We start from the raw sequence: 25,222 nt of genomic DNA on the forward strand, positions 1-25,222 counted from the left end.
TGTACTCTCAAAGTATTCCGACTGTACTCTCCTATTACTGTAAGTATTCCGACTGTACTCTCCTATTACTGTAAGTATTCCGACTATACTCTCAAAGTATTCCGACTGTACTCTCGTAGTTTTCCGACTGTACTCTCAAAGTATTCCGACTTTACTCTCGTAGTATTCCGACTGTACTCTCAAAGTATTCCGACTGTACTCTCGTAGTATTCCGACTGTATTCTCAAAGTATTCCGACTGTACTCTCAAAGTATTCCGACTGTACTCTCCTATTACTCTAAGTATTCTGACTGTACTCTCATAGTATTCCAACTTTACTCTCGCAGTATTCCGACTTTAAGTATTCTGACTTTACTCTCAGCTATTTCCACTCAATATTTTTCCACTCCACACAATATTTTATTTGTATGTATACTCATTAGAAATGTCTAATGTATATCAGACATCACTGCCTTGAAATTACAATTTGGACCATTTACAGCTCAAATAACTTGTTGGATTTATTAAATATACACAGTTGTTGAGTGATTGAATGAAAATAATAAATATGATGGTGTTGTACAAGCTATGTTTCTACTCCTAAACCAGACCTCCACTGTAAGTGTACTACGGTAAACATGACTCAAAATGATTTGTGTGTGATTTCAGGGCGTTCACGGGACCCACTAACGAGCTGAGCATCATCCAGGAGATCAACAGTCTGGCGGAGGCTCTGGACTGTCCGGCCGTGTGCGTCAGCGACTCGTTCATCGTGGCGGGATACACCAACCCCGCGGCGGCCAACCGGCAGAACGAGATCTGGTTCCTGGAGCGGCCTTGAGCCGCACACTACTCTCCTCTACCCACAATCCTCTGCGTCTCTCAGAGACCACAGCGGAGCGAGCGCAGGGTGTCACGTTCATCCTGTAGTTCCTGATTCCCAGAGCTGCTGACCCGTTTATATGCGTCACACTGATTATAAGCTACAAACTGGACGTCAGTCACTCTGTGAAACGCTGTTGCTGTAAGACAATCATCACGTACCTCTGTCTGTCTGTCTCTCGCTCTACAACCGACGCTCGTCTAGTGATAATCAACAAATCCATATAATAGGCGCACATTTATATATATATATATTGTCATAGTGCTATTTTTGTTAAGTATTTTTTTAAACTTCTCTGTTACAAGCGCAGATGTCAAACAAACACACAGAGAGAGTTTTCTGTGCTGTCTGAGGTCTGAATGAAGTGAACGAGCTGATCTCTGATCAGTGTCCGATGGCTGTGAATGTAAACGCTCGTCTGTCCTCAGTCTAAACACTACAGCCACTGTGAATTTCTGGACGCTTCTGTTCATATTTCTGTTCTGATCTCAATAAACTATTGCTGAATCAAACGTTGACCTGAGCGTCTTCACTTCACTGTACAGAACAAACCAGCCGTAATGACTGAGGAAATCAGGGTTTCCAAAAGTTTTCCATCCCTTTGCAACCCTGACTACTCAAGACCATCATTTTTCTTAATAATGGATTACATTTTTTTTTTTTCACAATTTATTTATTTGTATTTTTAATGATTTATCATTTTTTGAACTGAAATATTACAAATTTCAAGGAGACTTAAAAATATTTTAACTATTTTAATAATTTTTAAAAAATATAATATTTGTAGAATTCTGAATATCGGGATGTTTACTTGAATTTATTATTCTCTTTTTTTAATGATTAATCATTTTTGGAACTAAAATAAAATGTAAAATCTCAGGGGGACTCAAGGTATTTCGATAATTAAAAACAAAATGTAATATTTGTAGAATTTTAAATGTCTGGATATTTAATTGAAATTTTTCTCTTTTTAAATGATTAATCATTTTTGGAACTGAAATATTAATTAAAAATCTCAGGGAGACTTTAAAATATTTTAAATATTAAAATATATATATATATATATAATATTTGTATAATTTTCTACTGTCTTTTCTACTGTCTGGATGTTTATTTGAAATCATTCTCTTTTTAATGATTAATCATTTTTGGAACTGAAATATTAATTTAAAATCTCAGGGGGACTTAAAAATATTTTAAATACTTCATTAATTTTTTAAAAACTATATACAATATTTATAGAACTCTGACTGTCTGAATGTTTAATTAAATGAGTTATTATTTTTTAAACGATGAATTATTAAAAACTAAAAAAAAATTTTAAATCTCAGGGGGACTTTTTTTAAATATATATATTTTTTAAATATAATATTTGTAGAACTCTGAAACTTTGGATGTTTAATTGAATGAAACTATTCTTTTTTTTAACGATTAATCAATTTTGGAACTGGAATATTAACTTTAAATCCCAGGGGACTTAAGAAAATATTGTAAACATTTCGTAAATAAACATTACACATAATATTATAATCCTCAAAGTGTTTTGGCTGACAAAATCTTTATGAATCCCTGCAGCAAATGAAGAAGCAGATGCGTAATGAAGATCATGTAAAGATCATATAAAGAGGCTGTTTCATGTCTCATGGATCTGCTGCTTTGCTCCGGTGGACTGAAACATTCCAGCGCTCCGGTGAGACGTGAATAAACCCTGCAAAACTTCACCTCGAGTCCTGCTCAGCAGGAATAAAGCACTGTAAACACGAACAAGTCCAGCAGAAAGAATCAAAACACAGACAGAAACCAGTCCAGCAGTGTGTGATGATGATCTGACACCAGTAGAGGGCGACAACAACACCCAACAAACACAAGATCACAGAAACACAGCCATATTTCACTGAGATTCTACTAGCATTTAACAACTTGACAACGGCTCTGACCAGAATATATGTCATTGAACAGATGAAGCACGATCACACCTGAATCATCCAGCTGTCTCTCAATCTCTTATTCCCTCTGAACAACATATATGTTTGCAGCACTTCAAATCACCCTGTTTTTGACTATAAAAAAAACCTCCACTGACGCTGAAAGACATCAGATGTGACGTACCTGCAGGTATCGTGTCTGATACTGAGTGAGCGTGTCTCCCGGCGGGACGACAATCTTCTCCAGACTGCGCTGATGGACGTGTGTCTGGACATCTGGACTGTCCTCTGATCGCAGCTCGATGTGAGAGATCAACAGGTTAGAGATCACCTGCTGCACCGCCTGCAAATCAAACACATCAGACATCAATAGATAAAACTGATCTGATAGACATGAGCACTACGGATCCTCTGGAGTGAATGGGTGCCGTCGAATGTCCAAACAGCTGATGAAAAGACACAATAATCCACAAAACCACTCCAGTCCATCAGTTCACATCTCGAGAAGACAAAAGCTGAACAAATCCAGCATTAAGACGTTTTTAACTAAAAGTCTGTAATTCATAATAACGCTTCCTCCAGTTAAAAAAATCACATCATAATCCAGCCACAGATTTGCTCAGAGCTGTTTTGGCTTGTAAACAGTGCTTGATCTGAGCAGATTTCTCTCCTGATTCAGACCAGACCACTTTTTCACTGGAGGAAGTGTTATTATGGATTATGGACTCAATGTAGTTTAGTTAACTCTTAATAATGGATGTGTTTCAGCTTTTGTCTTCTCCAGATGTTAACTGATGGACTGGAGTGGTTTTGTGGATTATTGTGATGTTTTTATCAGCTGTTTGGACTCTCATTCTGACGGCACCCATTCACTACAGAGGATTTACTGGTGAAACAGTGATGGAATCACACATTTATACAAATCTTTTCTACTCAGATGGTCTAAAAGTGAGGACAGACGGTTGTGTCTCACCTTGACGTCTCCTCCAGGTGTGGCGCTGAGCGCTAGAATGCGGAACTGCTGCGTTTGGTTGCGTAGCTCACGAATCACCTGCGGAACCAACGGAAGCGATCAGAACCGATCTGAATAAACCGCATGAATACAGCAGATGAAGCTCTACCTGACAGTACGCGTGGTTCCCGGTGGCCTTGTGTGCCTCGTCGATCACTACACACTTGACGTGTGCGGCCGGACAGGTGTTTCGGGTCAGATCGTTCACCATCACCTGAGGAGTCAAGAAGAACACGCGCTTGGATCTCCAGAGCTCCCGCCGCTGCTGCGCCGCCGTCGAGCCTACAGCCAGCACACAAACACATGTCAACATACGGTCAATAATCAACAAAAACACAATCATCAGACATTTGTCACCCAGGAGCACAGGCATATTTGTAGCAATAGCCAAAAATACATTGTATGGGTCAAAATTATTGATTTTTCTTTCATGCCAAAAATCATTAGGATATTAAGATCATGTTCCATGAAGATACTTTGTACATTTATTACTGTAAATATAACTTAATCTTTGATTAGTAATATGCATTGCTAACTTCATTTGGACAACTTTAAAGGTGATTTTCTCAATATTTAGATTTTGTTTTGCACCCTCAGCCAAATATTGTCCTATCCTAACAAAGCATACATCAATGGAAAGCTTATTTATTCAGCTTTTATATGTATAAATGTAAAAAATACTGACCCTTATGACTGGTTTTGCGGTCTAGGGTCACATATTAGGCCTGAACTATGTGTATAAAGTTTTATGAATATTTTTAAACCCATATTTTAAAATATATTTTTACTGTTATTATTAGAACTATAAATATAAATGTTTTATTTTATTTAATGGTCGAGCCCCGTTGAATAATATTAATGTTAAATTAGAGTTTGGAACCCCTGCACTACAGTAACGTCTCTGATTTGGGATTGGTCCCCATGACCCTACAGAGGTCATGACCTCAGCAGCTGGCGTTTAGGGTCAGTGACCTGTGAGTTCGGCCATGTGTTCCTGAGGGATGCCCATGACCCCGTAGCAGGCCTGGATCTGCTGCGCCACCAGAGGTTTGGTGGGAGCCATGAAGACGATCTTTCCGGAGGGGAACCAGCGGTAGTAGTTGTACATGAGCACTGAGGCGATGAAGGTCTTGCCCAGGCCGGTGGGGAGGCAGACCAGAGTGTTCCGCAGCAGCGCCGCCTCAGAGATCCGCAGCTGGTACTCCCTGATGGGGTAGTTGGTGGGGTAGATCCAGACCCGGCCCGCAGAGGGGTCGAATCCCGGCTCTGGAGGGGCCTGAAGCGAGCGCTCGGCCTCATAGACGGCCACCAGCATCACATCATCATCCTCATCTTCATCAGGACCTGCCACCGCTGTGGTCTCACCCCACACGCTCCTGCTGTCTCTGCGCTCCGAGGGTTTGGAGCTGGTTTTGCTCTGGTCTCTGGGGTTTGAGCTGGTTTTGCTGCTGCAGCCCCATGACTGGAATAAAGTCCTCTGATTGGCGCTCATTCTAGAATCACCTCATCGCTGTCGATGTAAACAAACGCGGCTGAATCCTGTCAGACTGAGTCCAAACGAACATATCGCGACGACAACAAACGCGCTAAAGCTCTGCGTGTTCGTTAACGCTTATAACCGACACGACGCGCGTTTTAATGTACCAAATAAACATAAACACGGCAGCGACAGAGAACCGGCGGATTGAATGTGGCGCGTACGGCTGACGTCACGTCACTGAACGTCTAAGAGCGTGCGCGTGCGCTGGCGGGACGTTCCTGAACGCGCACGGAAGACGCACAGCGTTTCATGTTTTCTTTTGAGTACAATCAATAAACTACAGTTTTTGTAGTTTATATTCATATATAGATTATTACGCGTTTTCAAACTGGGATACGGGGAAACTTAAGAAAAAAAATCATTAAATGTAAAAATATATTATTTAAAAAATAAATATACAAACTATAAAATATATAAAATGTATTTTATTTATTTACAATAAAATACTAATAAAAAAGTTAAAATCTACAGAGTCTGACATTATTCCTGCTTCGTATTTCTAAAAGTTCAAAAATCATTAGAATTAGGCTATACATTTTTTATATATTTCTAGGCATAATTTTATGTTTAGATTTATGCATATACAAGTACTTTGATTGTGGTTAGAAAAAGGAGTTACTGTAATAGAAACAAAATATTTTTCAGATAAAATATAATTTTTTAAAATATTGTTTTGTTAATAAAAATGACACAATAAAATAAACAAATACATGTATTTTTAATATTATGACATAAAAAAAAGTCTGTTATATTTCCAGGTAATATTATTTCAGGTAATATTTTGCATTTTTATTTTTTTTGTTAATAAGAACACAGCAATATTATTCTAATAATTTAGTTTTATTATTACAACTCTAATTATAAAGAAAAGTTATATTCTGATTATTGTGCCAAAGTCTATGTAATAGAAAGTAAACATTCTCTTACACATTAATATATATTATTTTTTTACACTTTATATAGATGTCTCTGGGGCCTCATATTTGGGGGTCCAAGACAACAAAAAGTCTGAAAAAGCCCTGGATTTCATGTTAGATTTTTACAGTGTACAGTGTACAACGTAAATGAATAAAAACAAAACATTTGTAGATTCTAACAAGTATTTTTATAAATACCTTTTTTTTGTGTGAAATTACTGATCACAAAATATAAATAATGTAGAATTTATTTTTAATCATTAAGCTCATATATGTTCATGTATAGAAAACCAGTATTATGTAGCAATAGCCAAAAATACATTTTAGGGGTCAAAATGATACATTTTTCTTTTATGCCAAAAATCATTAGTATATTAAGATCATGTTTCATGAAGATATTTTGTTAATTTCCTTCTGTAAATATATCAAAACGTAATTTTTGATTAGTAATATGCATTGCTAGGAACCTCATTTAGACAACTTTAAAGGTGATTATTTTTTATTTTTTTTGCCCCCTCAGATAAATGTATAAATCTTAATTTAAAAAAAATTGCCCCTTATGACTGATTTTATGGTACAGGGTCACATATAAATGATAAAGATTTAATAAAGATCATGTATCAGTGCAGAAATGATCACAGCACACATGTTTACAGAAATAAGACACTTTATTATATAGATAAATCTCTCTCTCTCTGTGATATAATTTAATGTGAAATCTCATAAAGGCTGTTCTGGAATGACTGGCACTAAACTGAGAACTACATCTGGACATGAACTCACCTGCATTATTGTGATTCAAAGCTGCACATTCACCGAAACACCACGCTTTCACATCCAGAGCGACACAGGCGTCGTTCAGATTTTCCTCTTTTGTTTTTAAAACCCAACAATTCATTTGGTCATGCAAAAACAAAAAAAACTAGGACGGGTCGCACTTAAAACAGGCCATAATGAAGTGGATATTCGCAAAATATATATATATCTAAACCGTACCGCAGCGACACACAGCATCCGTACAGCTAATACTGCGCTAATATACAGTACAAAAGACACACGTCTGGTAGAAACGTTCAGAGCACACGCTACAAAACAACATCTGAGTGATTGTGCATTGAAAGGTTACATTCTGCAGTGCTCACGATCGCTCACGGTACCATCAAAGTGCAAAACGGCGTATGTTCAGAATGATTGAGTGTTTATTCACATGTGACAGAGACGGTCAGGTCAGTCAGGCACTGCGGGGCGTGTTCATCTGTGTTCATATCAGGTGGATTGAGTGGCTCTCAGGAGCTCGTTCAGGTCGCTCTGCACGTTTGCGGACTGTGTTGCGGCGGCGTTCTCCACCAGCGTCTGGCCCATGTGTGAGTGCAGGGCTTCGGCCAGCTTGGCTGTGGCCGTCCGGACGTTTCCTCCGTTACAGGAGGAGCTGAGCAGAGTCCAGAAGAGCGGAAGAACCTTCTGCTCCACCAGCTGCGGTTTGCGTGGATAAAGCTCCGTCACCAACTCTGACAAACAACACACATCACACTTTCAGCTCAAAACACCGACTATCAGGCCTTGATAAAGGTACATTAAAGACCTTTTAACACCGTTTTAAAGACCAAGTAAAGACACTTTAATGAATAAACTGAAAATGAAATATTTAACATATGAAGTCTTGTTTTCTGAGAAACTGATCAAAACAAAGTGAGTTTATGATTAAAATATAAAACAAATATCTGCTAATGGAGTTGGGCTGCATGATTTAGGGAAAACTACACTTTACACTTTTACTTTTACTACTGTAAAACCTTGGTTCATTTTCTTAAGAGATTTGTATTTGTGTATACTTTCTTCCTTTATTTTTTTTGTTTTGTTTTTATAACTGTACTGCTTAATGTTTAATGTTTTCCACTGTTTAATAAAAATATTAATAAGAAAAAAAAGGATTCGCAAACCCGCTCCGAATTCCCGATCTGAATCAAATGATTCGCGATCTGAATTCCCGATCTGAATCAAATGATTTGCGATCTGAATTCCCGATCTGAATCAAATGATTTGCGATCTGAATTCCCGATCTGAATCAAATGATTCGCGATCTGAATTCCCGATCTGAATCAAATGATTTGCGATCTGAATTCCCGATCTGAATCAAATGATTTGCGATCTGAATTCCCGATCTGAATCAAATGATTTGCGATCTGAATTCCCGATCTGAATCAAATGATTTGCGATCTGAATTCCCGATCTGAATCAAATGATTTGCGATCTGAATTCCCGATCTGAATCAAATGATTTGCGATCTGAATTCCCGATCTGAATCAAATGATTTGCGATCTGAATTCCCGATCTGAATCAAATGATTCCAGTCCTACAATGCGCTCAGAAAAATCAACTTAATTCAAAGGGAAAACAAGTTTTCATTCCCCTCTGGCAGATATTCTTGTTTTAATCATAAACTCAGTTAACTTTTGTTCAATTTCTCAGAAAACAAGACTTAATTTCTTCATTTTGCATCTCCAGTAAATCTCCAGTATCTAGATTTAAGGATGTTAAGATGTTTGTACTGAAAACAAGCAGTGCATGCAACATTTAATGGCAGGACTTAATGAATTTCAGACTTTCTGCTCTGCTTTAAGAGTTTTGAGGCCTTGTTTTGTTTTAAGGTGAACTAAGATGTTTTGCAGAAACTCTAACTCGTCTAGACTCACCTGCCACTTTCTGGATGAGGTCCAGCTTGGCTCTCCCGCTCAGATACTGGGCTTTAGAGCAGAAGGGCTGCAGCAGGAGGCTGTTGTCTGAAACACAAGAGTCGGAGTCAAACACACAGTAGATCAGCTATAATCAGTCCATAAACTCTAACTCAACGCACCGATGTTGTGGATCAGAGCCTGAACGGCCCCCAGCGCCGCAGTGGAGATGCTGCTGTTTTTGGAGTTGAGGTGATTGTCCACGACGGCGGGGATCAGGATGTTCAGCACCGGAGCCAGACTGTCTCTGAGCACAGCGATGATGGTCTGAAGAGCCTCCAGAGCCCGCAGATTCACCTTACTGTTGGACTCCTGCAGACGCGCCTTCAGAGCATCAAACACCTGTGCAGACGTCAGCATCAGCATCAAAAACATCCTGCGTGATCAAACCAGGCTTATCATAGTTAGCTAAAACTAAAAACATGTTGCTATAAAAGCTGAAATAACAATTACTTTTTTTTTTCATCTTCATTAGCCGATGTAATAAAATAACTAACAGTGAGCGATGAAGACCCTGTTTTGAATCAGTGTCGTCTGACAGGTTTATTTTAGTGTCATATTGTTACCGGGAACAGGCTGCCGATGACCAGGGCTGGGTTCTCCTCGCAGTCGTTCACCAGCTGATCGATGGCCTTGATTCTCTCCCTGAAGTCCCTGGAGTTGAGCAGTGTCTTCATCTGTTTGACGTACTCGCTCCTGTCCGCCAGACTGGCCGCTTTACTCACCGCCGGCCCGCAATCCCTGCTGAACACACTGTGAGTGATGAGCGAACACCAACATCACATCTACAGATCTATGTGACGCGTGTCGTACCTGCTGCCGCTCAGAGGATCTCGCGTGAGAGACGAGGTGCGCGTCAGACCGCTGCCCGGGAGAGAGCGTCTGCCCCGAGCCGACGGAGCGTCCTGAGGCATCTCACCCAAACCCTGAAACACACATGACAGCTTAACACCAGAGTTCATACAGATACTGCCAACTGAAATTCTAGGACTTTTCAAGCACTACTTTTTTGATTTTCAAGGACTTTAATGTAAGATCTCGCAAAAATAATTTGCGCTCCAAAGTTCTGAACTGAAGCAAAAGATCCACAAACCAGCTCTGAAATCCTGATCTAAAACAAATGATTCACGATCTACGCTCTGAAGCAAATGGATTTGTGCTCTGTGCTCCAAAGCTCCGATCTGAAGCTAAAGATTTACAAACCTGCTCCGAAGTTCTGATCTAAATCAAATGATTCATGCTTCAAAGTTCTGAACTGAAGCAAGAGATTTAGAACCAAAAGTGCTCCAAAATCCCAATCTAGATTAAATGATGCACGCACCACGCTCCAATTGGAGTGCTTCGTGAATCATTTTGCAACGCAATGGTTTAACTACTTTAGAGTTTTAAAAAAATGCTCAGTTTTGCCAATAACTATTCATGCTTTTTAAAATCATTAAAAGCGATGTCATAATTCTAAAATGAATGGCTCTTTTAATTTAATCTAGTGAATCACTTGATCTGAATGATCACGAGTTTGAATCAATCGGAGCGGCTCCAACGTAAATGACTCACTCAATTGATTCGGTTTATCTGTTCCTCTTTTCGCGTCTTCAGCCATGTTTACATGACATTGTCAGTACTACTACTGGCTTAGCTTGCTAGTTTAATGACATTAACTGAGATAAGCAGGAAAAAAATTAAATTTTTTGAATTGCATGAATTTTGTGTGAAAAGATGAAATGTGCTTATTGAAAAAAATTAAACACTTATTTTACAGACACATTGCACTTTAATAATTCCACTTCAGTAATGTTGGTATTTGCAAGGGTTATTTCAGGCCTTAAATTTCAAAAAGTCAAATTCAAGTATTTCAAGCACATTGTATGAACCCTGAATACTGTTAGAAGACTGACCAGTAGCGTACATATTCAGGAAAATGCTAGACGTGCTCGTGATTGGTTTTATGTTTGTGCACACCTTGGTTTTGAGAGTGAAGACGGCGTCTCTGATGGTCGGCAGGTCTTTAGCAGAGATGAACTTCTCCATCATTTTATCAAAGTCTCGATGAGAGGACAAAAACAGCAGCATCCGTCGACCGAAGTACCTGAAAGAGACACCAATGACAGCGTGAAGCACTGAGGTGAAAGCATCTGCCTGTGTGACCTCTCACCCCTGCGACACTCACCTGGCCTCCTGAGACGAGTCCTGCACCAGCTTACAGACGGCCGGCAAGATGCGGTCGGTCACATCTTTAGTCCCAGACAGCAGACGGGCGGCACCGACCCGCTCCACCAGAGCACTGAGATGCTGAGCAGTACACTTGCGCACTACTGAGTTCAGGTGACTGAGAATGAAACACACAGATGAGAAACATGAAACATACACTGCAAAAAAAGTCTCGTCTTACTTAGTATTTTTGTCTTGTTTCCAGTCAAAATATCTAATTCTGCATTTTTCTTAAAACAAGTAAAATACTCTTGTTCTAGGAATATTTTACTTACCCCACTGGCAGATCATTTTACTTGTTTTAAGCTAAATTTACTTAATTTAGTTTTCCCCCCTGGAAACAAGATTAAATATCTTTTTGCGTCATTTTGCTTATCTAGTAAATGAATCTCAATTTAAGAATTTTTAGATATTTTGACTAGAAACAAGACACAAATACTAAGTAGGACAGGCCTTTTTTGCAGTGTACAACCGTTTATATGAATACAGTAGTCAGTAGATGTGTGTGATCATGTGACCCAGGAGTGTTTCTGACCTGAGTCCTCCGGTGAGCAGTGCGTTCATGCTGCGTGTGAGAGTGCAGTGTTGCACCATGCTGTCCAGCGCGCGCTCCACATCCTGTCTGATGAAGGCGTTGGACTCTCCGGCTTTATGCAGCAGAGCTCTGACCGTCCCGTCCAGCTCCTGATCCATTCCCTTCTGCAGCACCACGAACATCTCCCCCAGCGTCACCACCGCCACACGGGACACGCAGGAGCGCAGGTTACGAACCTTTATTAGAGACACCATGAGATGAGAGCTGTAGAGCGGCTTTAATGCTGATATTAGTTTCATAATTGAATGATAAGTAAATTTTACAACTTTAACACAGTTATTTCAGTGTTTTAATAACGCAAAGCAGCTCTAAAACAATCTGTAGTGTATAAAGCGCTATAGAAATCTGGCACATGTTGAAATGATTTGTTTGTGCGTGTAAGCTGCAGAAGTGACTGACCTCCTGAATGAGAGCGAGACACACGTCATGAATCCTGGTCGTGAGGACGTCAGGGTGATACTGAGCCAAACTACGCAGGAAGTTCATCCCCTCGATCTTCTTCTCCCTTCATGAATGGAACAAATTTATGCTAACATCTCAAGAGGATCCGTTTATCTCTATTTTTATGTGATGAATGAGCACATCTGTGTTAAAGGAGAACTTCACTTCCCGTACAAAAAATTACAGATGATGTACTCACCCCCTTGTCACTCAAAATGTTCATGTCTTGCTTTCTTCAGTTGTGAAGAAATTATGTTTTTTGAGGAAAACATTTCAGGATTTCTCTCCATGTAGTGGACTTCAATGGTGCCCGCGAGTCTGAACTTCCAAAATGTAGTTTAAACGCAGCTTCAAAGAGCTCTAAATGATCCCAGCTGAAGAACAAGGGTCTTATCTAGCGAAACAATCAGTTCATTTCTACAGAAATTGACAATTTATATAGTTTTTAACCTTAAATGGTTGTCTTGTCAACTTCAAGACAGAGTGCTTTGTGAAGTGTTTTTCTTTGTAAAGGGTGTTTGATCTTCTTTGCACGTTCACTTTGTAAACACTGGGTCAGTCCTTCTGCAGAGATGTAGGGCGATTTTGAAGTTGGAGGAGAAAATTACAACTGTAACTCCAAAATTCCAGTTCACGCAGAGCTAGACAAGATGAGCATTTGAGGTTAAAAAGTATAAAATTTATGTATAAAATATGTCAATTTTTTCAGAAAATAACCAATCATTTCACTAGATAAGACCCTTCTTCCTCGGCTGGGATCGTTTACAGTCCTTTGAAGCTGCATTTAAACTGCATTTTGGAAGTTCAAACTCTGGGCACCATAGAAGTCCACTATATGGAGAGAAATCCTTGAAAGTTATCCTTGAAAAAAAAGAAAAATTCTTTACAAGTGAAGAAAGAAAGACATGAACATCTTGGATGACAAGGGGGTGAGTACATCATCTGTAAATTTTAGTTGTGGAAGTGAACTTCTCCTTTAATGCTGATGATGTGCTGTCAGACTCACCAGTCGTCGGATGAGATCAGTCTGAAGCTCTGCGTCAGCGCCAGCTCCGGTTTAGAGAACGGCCGCAGATCTGCCTGATCCTGACCCTCTTTCTTCGGACTCCCAGGAATCAACTCATCTGATGGTCAAACAAACAACTTTATTTTGATCACACACACCCAGACCAACCTCAGCGATAATCTGATTATATTTGACATGATTTTCAGGAATTTGGAACAGGCTTTTATCCAAATCAACCCATGGTGCATGTATGGTAAACATGTTAGCACTGTGTTCCCTGGGAACTAAATCCATACATCTTCTATTTACTGACTAAAGGTACAGTGAAAATAGCTACATTTCAGCTAAAATTTGCATGAAAAAAGTCCAATGTCAATAGTGTAGTGATGATTCCTTTGAAAATGACTGGATTTCACTTGTGAAAATTCACCAAACAACAATAAAAGTGAGCCAACCTTAACAGATGTGTGTTTCCTGTAGTATCACTACAGTTCAAAAGACTGAGGTTAGAAAAATGATTTATTGAAAAAAGTCTCCTCTATTCACAAAAAAAAGTTAAATATTTTTAGAATTGAATACAGCTGTTTTCTATGTGAATGTCTGTTAAACTGTAATTTATTCCTGTGACTGTCAGAAATCATTCTAATATGCTAATTTCCCCAAAGAAACATTTCTGATTATTATCAATGTTGAAAAAAAGTCATGCTGCCCAATATTTTTGTGGAAACTGATACATTTTATTTTTCAGGATTCACAGTTGAACAGAAGAAGTTCAGAAGAAAGAGCATTTATTTGAAATAGAAATCTTTTGTAACATTATAAATGTCTTTATCGGCACTTTTGATCAGTTTAAAGCATTCTTGATGAATATAAGTATTTATTTATTTTTTTTTAACCTGACTCCAAACTTTTGAACAGTAATGTAAAGTCTGCGGTATATTTAAGTAAGTGTGTGTTTTTATGGTTGTTGATATGTATATTCTCTCTCTCACCGGAGCTGTGTGACACAGGCGGTCTGGTCCGGTTCAGACTAGATGCTCGTCTCAGTCGTGGCGCTGTGTTCCTATTGGGCGGGCCGGTCGGGGGGGCGGGCTGATGGGCGGGGCTCAGACATTTCACCGGATTCTGCGGTCCAGTCGGACTGGAGGGAGATTCATCTGAGAGCGACTCGCATCCATTCACATTCATGTCTAGAAAACAAACGCAGAAACGGTAAAGACAACAGAGACGACACAGATGAGCGACGGCTAGCACTGCTGTTTGTTTACGATCCTTTCACCTTTCACATCGTCGATAAGCAAGCGGCGTCTCATTGGGTCCTGAGTGGGGGGCATATCCTGCTGCTGTAGACGCCGCTGACGCATCTTATCGCTCGCAAACTTAGAGAGTCTGACTCTCTCCTGCAACACACAGAGATCATGTGAGTCTGGATCACAGCGAATGCATGTTTTAACACCGTCGGTCCGTTTGAGACGCACCTGAGTGACCGGCAGCTCCTCCGGTTCAGGGCTGCCGTCAGACTCGACGTGTGCGCTGGTGAACGCGTGTCCGTATACGGCTGACGGAGGATCACGAGCGCTTCTGCCGCTGGAGTCGCCCTGCTCAGGAGAAGACGCCACACTGGGACGACTGGGAAGAACAACTGAACCAAACACTCCTGCAGACATGAGGAAAGAAGACAAATGAGGGATGAAAGCGGCAGTGCTTTAGATCAACAGTCAGTAAAACAGCTGTGAACCGACCTCGTCCGATCACTCCCTCCGACATTTCACGATTGCAGGATTGAGACACGTGCTGCTGAGATCCTAAGAGAAACACATCACATTATTACATCAAAAATCATTCAACAGGACTCTCAAACATACAAAAGACTGGAATAATTTAAATAAAGATTTTGATGTATTTGAAAGAAGTCTCTTTTTCTCACCAAGGCTGCATTTATTTGATACAAGTAATGGTTTATTATATTAATATACTGTAAAATGTAATAGATTCCTGTGATGGCAAAGGTTAAAGATGGCAAGAATATCTTATTATTATCAATGTTGAAAACATATTTTGCTGCTTAATATTTTTGTGAAACCATGAATCACTGCCATTCATGGCCCAGTTTGGGCAAATTAAGAAGATTAACACACACACAAAAATTAATTATATATATTAATCAAGGAGGCAGGGTTGGGGTCAATTCAGGAATGAACTCAACAATTCCAATTCAAAGGAGGAAATGGAATTGGAATTCAACAACAATTACAGGAATTGAATTGGAATTACAGGAAGTGGAATTCAATTGAGGGAAATTCCACTGAATTCCGTTTATTGCTGTTTCTGAGCATTTATTTGTGATTGCATTTAGAGACATACATTTGAACTTTATTTATGATGCTTTACAAATACCAAGTAATGTATGAAATAGAGTTGATCAAATGCAAGTAAATAAAAATGAGAACTGTACATTATGAATTAATAACTGAATGACAGTGGTGATAAGTTTCTGGATGTACTATACATTCAATATATGATTAGCACATAATATATGTCTCAACTCACAAACAAATGAGTCATGTTCATTCATGGATTTCATTCACTTTTTAATGCATTGAATTCATCATTTCCTGAAATTTGGCATGTGAAATGATCATGCTTAACATACAGTACTTTGTATTTCTTTTATATGTTTGTTGTTTATGTGATTTACAATATATTTTTGTACTATAAAACTATTAAGCAAATCAAGTCAAATTATTTTATTTAGCAACTCAAGTGGACTTTAGTGGAATTTATTTGATTTCAATTCTGTTTCCTGACATTCCAATTCAATTCCAAATTCCATTTCCTGTCAGCTGCATGCGATTCCAATTACAATTCCATTCCAGGAAGTGAATTGGAATTTACCATTCATTCTCAATTCAATTCATGAATGGCCCCAACCCTGCAAGGATGCATTAAATTGATCAAAAAGTGAGAGTAAAGTCATTTATAATGTTTCAAAAGATTTCTATTTCAAATAAATGCTGTTCTTTTGAACTTTCCATTCATTTGTGAATCCTGAAAAATAAAGCGTATCACTGTTTCCACAAAAATGTTAGCCACTGATATTAACATTAACATTGATAATAATCAGAAATGTTTCTTGAGCAGCAAATCAGCATATTAGAATGATTCCTGAAGGACCATGTGACACTGAAGACTGCAGTAATGATGCTCACCTTTAGCGGGTCTGAGGGCGCGGAGCGGCTCGCGGCCGGTGGCTCTGATCTGCGGTGATGAGGATGTTGTCATGTCACTGGGTTTCTCCTCGTCTGGATCTAATGATCTGTTTGAGTAAACGAGTCTCTGACCGATCACACTCACATTCCCATCAGAAAGACTCTTCTTCTGCTGCGTCACACCTGTAACGCATGTAACACCTGTAACGCTTCATATCAATCACAAGTGCAGTATGGAGTACCTCAAGGCTCAGTACTAGGGCCATTGCTTTTTACACTTTATATGTTACCCTTGGGAGATATCATCAGGAAACATGGTGTTAGCTTTCACTGTTATGCTGATGATACGCAGCTATATTTCTATATTTCTTCACGGCCCGGCGAAACATACCAATTTGAAAAACTAACAGAATGCATAGTTGAAATAAAAAATTGGATGGCAAGTAACATTCTGAAAAAACAGAGGTGTTAATTATTGGACCTAAAACCTCCGCATGTAATAAAACTAAAACACCGTCTAATACTCAATGACTGCTCTGTCAATTCGTCGTCATCAGTCAGGAACCTAGGTGTGCTATTCGATAGCAATCTTTCCTTTGAAAGCCACATTTCTAGCATTTGCAAAACCGCATTTTTTTATCTAAAAAATATCGAAATTACGACCTATGCTCACGATGTCAAATGCTGAAACATTAATTCATGCGTTCATGACCTCAAGGGTAGATTATTGTAATGCTTTATTGGGTGGTTGTTCTGCACGCTTAATAAACAAACTCCAGCTGGTCCAAAATGCAGCAGCTAGAGTACTTACTAGAACCAGAAAGTATGAGCATATTAGCCCGGTTCTGTCAGCACTGCTTTGGCTCCCTATTAAACATCGTATAGACTTTAAAATCTTGCTAATTACTTATAAAGCCCTCAATGGTTTAGCTCCTCAGTATTTGAGCGAGCTCTTATCGTATTATAGTCCCTCACGTCCACTGCGTTCTCAAAATTTTGGCAATTTGATAATACCTGGAATATCAAAATCAACTGGGGGCGGCAGATCTTTTCACATTTAGCGCCCAAACTCTGGAACAATCTACCTAACACTGTTCTGGAGGCAGACACACTCTGTCAGTTTAAATCTAGATTAAAGACCCATATGTAGATATCCTCTACAGCCCTGAATGTCAGCAGAGACCACATCAAAGACAGATCATCAGTGAAAACCTCATCACCAAGACGGCCATCGACGCAAGACAGCGAAAACCAGATGAGTCCTCTCTAATCTGATTTTGTTGCAATATGGAACTCTTGCATTATTATTGACATTTTACTTTATTATTTTAATACTGTAAGGTTGCTTTGACACAACTTGTATTGTAAAAAGCGCTGTATAAATAATCTTGACTTGACTTAACACACACAAACACAGAGGACAGGTAACACATGTGTGACAGCATGTATGGCGCTGTGCTCTTGTGTTTCACATACACACCTTGAGCGCTAATATCCGCTGTGACATGTCTTCCTGATGGCACCCGTGGTTTCGCAGCAGAGTGCACAGGGCTACAGTCATAAAAAAAAGCAGAAATGAGAATTAAAACTACTGTACAGCATCTGTTAGATCATGAGGGTCATGTTTGTACCTGCTGTTATCATCAATCGAATGGATTTTCAATTTGCTTTGTGTTGTTTGATAAACATTAATGACGCAGATAGCAGCACTATAAGGCTGCTGTCACTTTAAGATCTAATGCATGGATCTAATATAATGATACACAACCTATTTTCCCCAACTTCATTTACATATACACTGCTGCTCAAAAGTTTGGGATCAGTAAGAATTTTAATGTTTTTTAAAGAATTCTTATATGCTCATTAAGGCTGCATTTCCTGGATCAAAAATACTAAAAGTAATATTGTGAAATATTATTACAGTTTAAAATAATGGTGTTCTATATTAATATATTTTAAAATATAATTTATTCCTGAATTTTCATCAGCCATTACTTCAGCTTACAGTGTCACATGATCCTTCAAAAATCATTCAAATATGTTGATTAATTATTGCTATTATCAGTGTTGAAAACAGTTGTGATGCTTAATAATTTTTTTTTGGAATCTTCTTGATGAATCAAAGGTTAAAACAGCATTTATTTAAAATATAAATCTTTTCTAACAATATAAGTCTTTGTTATCACTTTTTAATCAATTTAACACATCCTTGCTGAATAAAAAAAGTATTCATTTCTTTCAAAAAAAAAAGCATAACAATTTACTGATGAACTACCGTTTAGATGGTAGTTTATACTGTCGCAAAAGATTTCTGTTTCTATTTCTAAAAAAAAAATAATAATCACAGGTTACAACTAAATATTAATCAGCACCACTGTTTCCAACATTGATAATAAATCAGCATTTAGAATGATTTCTGAAGGATCACATGACACTGAAGACTGGAGTAATGATGCTGAAAATTTAGCTTTAAATCACAGGAAATTATGTAAATTATGTCTTAACAGATATTCACAGAAAACATTATTTATTTTAATTATATTGTTATTTTAAATTGAAATAATATTTCACAATATTACATTTTTTACTGTATTTTTAATCAAATAAATGCAGCCTTGATGAGAATAAGAAATGTCTTTAAAAAATATAAAAATTCTTACTGATCCTAAACTTTTAAGTGGCAGTGTACACAGTTTTAGTGTTTTGTGAATACTCACCAAAACAGGCCTTTTGACTTATATGTGGTGTTAATGAGTAAACCAGTGAGTGATTCATTCATCCAATTTGTTTAAATAGCTGATTAATTCAGAAACAAAGCAAGTTACTGTCTATATGAATGATCACTAAATCGTTGACACACTTGATTCATTCGATCGGTATGGCTTAAAAACACAAATATTCATGAGGGCACAGCACTACAATGTCACATAACCACTATAGAGACAACGATCCAGAATCAGTTCATCACATCTACCGGTAAATCTCCCACCTCTAGGTTTGAGTAAACGATTCAGACTTATTTATACCTGACTGAATCACCAGAGACGGAGGGTCTGACCTGCTCTTGGTGCCGTTGGGTGACGGGGGCGAGTACAGGCTGCTGAGGCCGCTCTCGCTCAGAGGGCTGGTGATGGATGGGGACATCTGATCCGGAGAATCAGGAACCAGCTCCAGCTTCACAGCCGAGTCTGGACTGTCTGGATCCGGCTCAGAGCCGCTCGCACTGACTTTGGCCCGTTTCTTAGCGGCGCTGTTCCTCAACGAGCGCAAGGAGTTCAGCATCTGAAAGACAAACACACACCTCAGAGTCACGGTCGGCTGAGATCAGGGCACATACATGTGTGTCAGAACGTCACACTCACCTCCTCACGGTCCAGCGGCTCGTCCTCCGGCTCTCCCACACCGCTGCTGACAGACAGGTCCAGGTGCAGGTTTCTATCTGGTTTTTTGTCCTGCGACGAGGGTCTGCTGGTGTTTCGGCTCTGATGGATGGATGAGGCCCGTACAGTTCGAGGAGGCAGCGGAGAGCGCTTACTGGAGCTCATCTCACCTTAAACATCATCAGAGGAGCTCGTTAATGAACATCGTGTAAAGAAATGACATGGGAAATGCAAGGCATCTTTCCTATTTCAATCATAATATATGGGAATATTAATGTTCTTTTCAAAAATGAATATTGATACATAAAATCTAATTAAAGTCCAATTATGACACCAAAAAAATGCCAGTCTTAATTAGTGAGTCGCTGAATCATTCACTCAACAGATTCATTCAAACAGCTGATTGAGAAATGAGTCACTGCCTTTATGAATGAGCCACTGATTCATTCAATAATGAATCACTGCTGTATGTCTTAGATGTTCAACAGTTCCCCTGTGACTTTGAGCAGAATTGAGCAAAAATGGACAATATTTACAATATTGTGTATAAAATTGAACATAACATTAACTTTAAAGAGTTTACATTTGCAATTGTGCAGATATTGGGAAAAGGCAATTTTTTTCAAAATGAACTGCACAAAATGAACACTTTTGATCAACAGCCCCATTCATGTTTGCTTGAACACCTGATCTGAAACAACTCTAAAGTGTATAGGTGTTTGTAGTGCATGTGTCCTGACCAGCGATGTCGCTCCTGCGATGAGGGCTGGCGTCACGTTTGTTGGGCCACGTGTTGGACATGGACAGCGAGGGGTCAGCGTGGGTTCTGCGCGGTAAGGTCGGGGTCAGCAGACTTCCTGTTAGTGCGGTCAGCGGGTACGAGGGCAGGAGAAATGAGCCTGGAGGTGTGGAGTTAGTCGGGAGGGAGAACGTTCGCTCAACGCTGCCCGACAGGAAACGACTCGTCTTGGGAAAACCTGCGATAGAAATTCAAACAGTGTTAAATTACAACTTAAAAAAAAAAGTTTGCACAAAGAACTTGATAAAATCACTTTAAACTGGTTCAGTAGACCCTGTCTGACACACAAGAACAATCAGTGCTGTCACCTTTCTCAGACTCAGAGGGATTGGTCGCTTTGAAGATGTCTGGATCCGAGTCCAAACTCCCGCTGCGGCGCAGTCGACCCAGAGACCTGCGGGTCCGGCCTGGAGACTGGAAAGGTTCTGATAGACCTGGACCAGAACAGAGGACAGTACAGTTATCTAAACCATCACTGGATCTGTGACTTTGGTGGATTACATGAATGGTACTATCACTTTAATATTGTTAAGTGTTACTGATGTCTTTATAAAGTCAATCCCAGCTCCAATTGCTTCATATAATCAGTTCAGCAAGAGGATGGATGGGTAATAGAGCCGCTGTGTGGTTCATGAGCAAGACTGAAGAGTGTACTTACTGTATTTGGCACCAGTGTCCTGACGGAGTCTCATGGATGAAGATGGATCTTCACCGCTAACCTGCTGGAATAAACAATCAGTGTGAGATAATCAACACATACGTTCATGTTTTTAATCAAAACCACACAAGACCTTCATCACACTGAGATCTCATGGATCCACATCGACACACTCCATGTCTGACAGTGAGATCGACCAAACTTAAAAGTTAAAATGCTTAAAAAAGAGCTAAACAGGAATGACGCTGCACTGCAGAAACTGCTGCTCTTCCTTAGTATTTTTGTCCTGTATTCCAGTACAAACATCTAAAGATTCTGAAATTGAGATAAATTTACATGGAATTTACAATGACTAAAGATAAAGAGGGAAAATGGTCTGCTTAAAGGGAGGTTCTGCTTAAAACAAGAACAAATATCATCGTTTTTGTTGAATCAAGTTGATTTTTTCTGACTCCATTGGCAGATATTTGCTCCTGTTTAAACTCACTTCATTTTGATCATTTTCTCTTTTTATCTTCTGTGATTTCAATTCTTGGGTAAATCTATCTTGATTTAAAAATCTTTAGATATTTGCACTGAAAACCAGCCAGGGTCCAAACACTGATTTGAAGCTAGTTCTCAAGAGTGTCTCCATGTGTTTGTTGGTCTCTCATCTGAAGTCTTGCGGTGTGTGAGTGTTGCTGGGAAACATGGCCAGATCGCTGACACACTAAATCACGTCATGAGAGCCATTCTGACAGTCACACACACCACCTCCAGTGAGCCACGGTTAGTCAGATCTTCACTCACCACTTACTTACTGAGACTTATACATATATATATATATATATATTTACCATCAGGCCCCTATGGCTCATGCAGTCCAATATAATAAGAATATGGAGGAAAAAAACAGCTCATTTTAATTCAGAGACACAATTATGCAACTTGCTGCAGATGCTGATATTTATATGATGAAATTCTGCTTGTAATGTTAATCAATGAGATCTTTATAACAGTAGAGCAGACACTGACATAAAATGATCATAAATAATATGTCTTAGTAAGATTGAAATGATCCAAACATATAATGCAATGCAATCGAATGATGATGAGAGATGAACATATAAACATTCCTGAAAAGATGTGAGATGTTTTGAAGGCTTGGGAAGATCATTCCTCCACTGAGGAACAGTGAAAGTAAAGCTTCTGGAAACAAACGTTCCTCAAAAGATCCTGATGATCAGATTTGAGACTCACTGATTTTTCTACAAAATGATTGATGGAGAATCAGTTAAAGCCAAGCTGCTTCAGTCCAGTAAGTTTTCATCTGAAAATATGACTACAGTTATTCTAACATTTACTAATAAAAATCAGTCAAGATTTGTGACCCTGGAGCACAAAACCAGTCTTAAGCAGCAAAGGTTTATTTGTAGCAATAGTCAAAAATGCATTGTATTGGTCAAAATTACAGATTTTTTTCTTTTATGCCAAAAATCATTAGGATATTAAGTAAAGATCATGTTCCAAGAAGATATCAAAACTTTTTTTGATTAGTAATATGCATGGCTAAGAACTTCATTTGGACAACTTTAAAGTAACCATGAAATTAAAATAAATTTTTTTTGGCTTTTAGTATGACTATATTAGCCTTAAGGTCATCTATAAGTTAGTGTGCTTCAAAACAATGACAAAATTCGCGTTTACAAGATATGGGCATTCAAAACTTACAGTCTCGTCACTTCCGCCAATATGAATCAACGATTTTGATGATATCACCGTGCACTTCAGCTTCTCATCAAACGTTCTGTCCAATCAAATGCTCTCTAGAGTCTGTAGCGTCCCGCCCCCTACACTATAAATACACGCTGAATCTGCGCCTAAAATCAGTCACTTGTTCACAGTGTTAGTGTTTTCTGTTTGGTGAACGGCATGTAGTGCGCAATGTAGGCAATAGAGAACGATTCAGACGGTGTAAATGTGCTTTCCATTGGGGCAAATGAGGTCTGGTTCACGTTGTGATAGCACAGAGCGGATCATATGCGCGGTCGGCATGTATTAAACTACACAGCATGATTATGATCACTATTTTGTTTTAACAAGAGTTTCATATTGAATCTAGGGGGCAATTTATTAGACTGTCGCTGTCATAAACTTACAAATGCGGATTTACCGAGCTCAACGGCTCTGGCCCGAGCAGATATTAATGGAACGCTATTGGCTATTCAAAAGAAGTGGGCGGAGCTGGGCGATATGTTTTTGTTTCAGTTAAAATTACTTCATCACATAGAATAAGGCTGCATGTTTCAAGGCACTTCAGTGGACCTTTAAAGGCGATTTTCTCAATATTCAGATTTTTTGCACCCTCAGATTGCAGATTTTCAAATAGCTGTATCTCAGCCAAATATTGTCCTATCCTAACAAACCATACATCAATGGAGCGCTTATTCCATATAGAAATCTCAATTTAAAGAAATTGACCCTTATGACTGGTTTTGTGGTCCAGGGTCACATTTGACAGAAAAGACATGTGAAGCAAAGATTTTACTGGTTAAAAAAACCTCTAAACTATCAACCAGTTGACAGAAGGCATGCGGTAGATTAAGTGACAGCAGAGTTTGATCATGTTGATCATTTAGAGGTCTGAGAATGTCACGATACCGCAGCTTTATAGGGTTTCAGAGATCTCAGGTGTGTGATGATGCTGATGTCATTGCTCACCTGATCAGGTGACGTTCCATTGGTCTGATGCTCCACAGAGAGAGCCGATCTCTCCCAGGGAAGTTTGTTCTTCCCTTTGCCCGCACTCACGATCCTCCTCTGCTGTGGAGTGTTATCCGTCAGATCCACGTCTGAGCGAGAGCTGTGAACCCTTCCTCCGTTCAGAACCCAGTCCAAGTCGGCCCCGGAGCCCAGCTGAGGCGGCCGTCTCTGTCCGGGTCTGGGAAGAACAAGTGCGTACTCAACCGTGCCGTCAGGGGACAGTCGAGGAAGGATGTGCCGCGCTCTCCGTGCCTGTACGGCGGCCATGAGGCCCTCGGCGTCTCCCGCGAGCTCCACTCGATCCACGGCCTTCATGAGCGGCTGCTTCTTCCCCGTGTCCAGACAGTAGTCGAAGACGGCGAAGAGCTCCAGAGCCGCGTGACGCACCTTCTTCTTGCTGTCGGCGAGCACCGGCGCCGCTTCCAAACACAGGCCGGGGATGTCGAAGTCCTTTCGCGGGTGCGTGAGCATGGCGGCCGTGATGATGTTGACGGCGTCCTCTCGAACCCTGGAGTTCCTGTGCTTGAGCTGAGCCACCACCAGATCCAGAACCTTCTGCGGCCCCACCATCCTCATCAGCTGCCTGAAGACGTTCATGTACTCGTGACGCGTGACGTTACGCGAGTCGCCCAGCGCTCGGACCGTCACGCCCACGATCTCCTTATAATATCGCTCCACATCGTAGTCCAGCTTCTGGATCAGCAGGTTGATGAGCTGCAGCGTGCCGTACAACACCTTGAAGTTGCTGTCGTCCAGGAGCTTGCGTAAGAACTGGATGAACTCCACGATGCTGCCGGAGGAGACCTGCTGGAGATCCAGCTCCACGAGGATGTTCTTCAGCTCCTCCACCCCGCTGGTCCGGTTCTGATAGTTCTGGTGGTCCAGGAGCTGCGCGTGTAACTCCTGAGGAATCAACCCATAAATCATCATGGATCCTGCTGATCAGAGTCCAGACGGAGCCTGGGACGCGTGGAAATCAGTCATGGTGGTGAGGGATGGGAAGCGTCACATGTTGCGGCGGCAGACCTGAAACACACAGGAAAACACATCAGAGCTAAATATATGTGGAGTTGACAAATAGGCAGTAAAAGCTTATTTTGTAAAAGACAAGAAGAAATGCATATATTTACGTAGTGTGAAAGTTTTTAAACATTTTTACTGAACTGTACTATATTTTGTCCTATGGTGTGACAGCA

General features: G+C 39.8%; 2 protein-coding genes across 2 annotated transcripts; both read right to left on the minus strand.

The window, feature by feature from the left end:
* Window positions 1-861: 861 nt before the first annotated feature.
* On the minus strand, window positions 862-5,442 carry LOC141296212 (Fanconi anemia group M protein-like). The gene is made up of 5 exons (XM_073827487.1): window positions 4,772-5,442; window positions 3,909-4,081; window positions 3,761-3,838; window positions 2,972-3,130; window positions 862-1,062 (listed from the first exon to the last, which is right to left on the minus strand). The coding sequence occupies exons 1-5, from the start codon at window positions 5,289-5,291 to the stop codon at window positions 862-864; spliced, it is 1,131 nt and encodes a 376-aa protein (XP_073683588.1). The 5' UTR covers window positions 5,292-5,442.
* A 1,505-nt stretch (window positions 5,443-6,947) lies between these two features.
* On the minus strand, window positions 6,948-24,953 carry LOC141296215 (TOG array regulator of axonemal microtubules protein 1). The gene is made up of 20 exons (XM_073827489.1): window positions 23,925-24,953; window positions 21,285-21,345; window positions 19,810-19,997; window positions 19,506-19,729; window positions 17,928-17,998; window positions 16,448-16,630; window positions 14,981-15,043; window positions 14,717-14,895; window positions 14,518-14,638; window positions 14,231-14,428; window positions 13,239-13,356; window positions 12,191-12,296; window positions 11,732-11,967; window positions 11,156-11,314; window positions 10,948-11,074; window positions 9,802-9,914; window positions 9,555-9,732; window positions 9,111-9,330; window positions 8,950-9,036; window positions 6,948-7,764 (listed from the first exon to the last, which is right to left on the minus strand). The coding sequence occupies exons 1-20, from the start codon at window positions 24,951-24,953 to the stop codon at window positions 7,523-7,525; spliced, it is 3,903 nt and encodes a 1,300-aa protein (XP_073683590.1). The 3' UTR covers window positions 6,948-7,522.
* Window positions 24,954-25,222: the final 269 nt, after the last annotated feature.

Source organism: Garra rufa, chromosome 21 (genome assembly GCF_049309525.1).
Source record: "Garra rufa chromosome 21, GarRuf1.0, whole genome shotgun sequence".
Lineage (NCBI taxonomy): Eukaryota > Metazoa > Chordata > Actinopteri > Cypriniformes > Cyprinidae > Garra > Garra rufa.

Bases quoted from the DNA above. Each gene is read 5' to 3' on its own strand.
- LOC141296212 (XM_073827487.1), bottom strand. From the start codon at position 5,291: ATGAGCGCCAATCAGAGGACTTTATTCCAGTCATGGGGCTGCAGCAGC. The intron at 4,082-4,771 runs GTCACTGACCCT...TGCTGGCTGTAG, and splicing joins ACACATGGCCGAACTCACAG to GCTCGACGGCGGCGCAGCAG. The intron at 3,839-3,908 runs GTAGAGCTTCAT...TTGGTTCCGCAG, and splicing joins GGAACCACGCGTACTGTCAG to GTGATTCGTGAGCTACGCAA.
- LOC141296215 (XM_073827489.1), bottom strand. From the start codon at position 24,953: ATGATTTATGGGTTGATTCCTCAGGAGTTACACGCGCAGCTCCTGGAC. The intron at 19,998-21,284 runs GTAAGTACACTC...ATGATGTTTAAG, and splicing joins GGACACTGGTGCCAAATACA to GTGAGATGAGCTCCAGTAAG. The intron at 15,044-16,447 runs GTGAGCATCATT...TGTTTCTCTTAG, and splicing joins CGCCCTCAGACCCGCTAAAG to GATCTCAGCAGCACGTGTCT.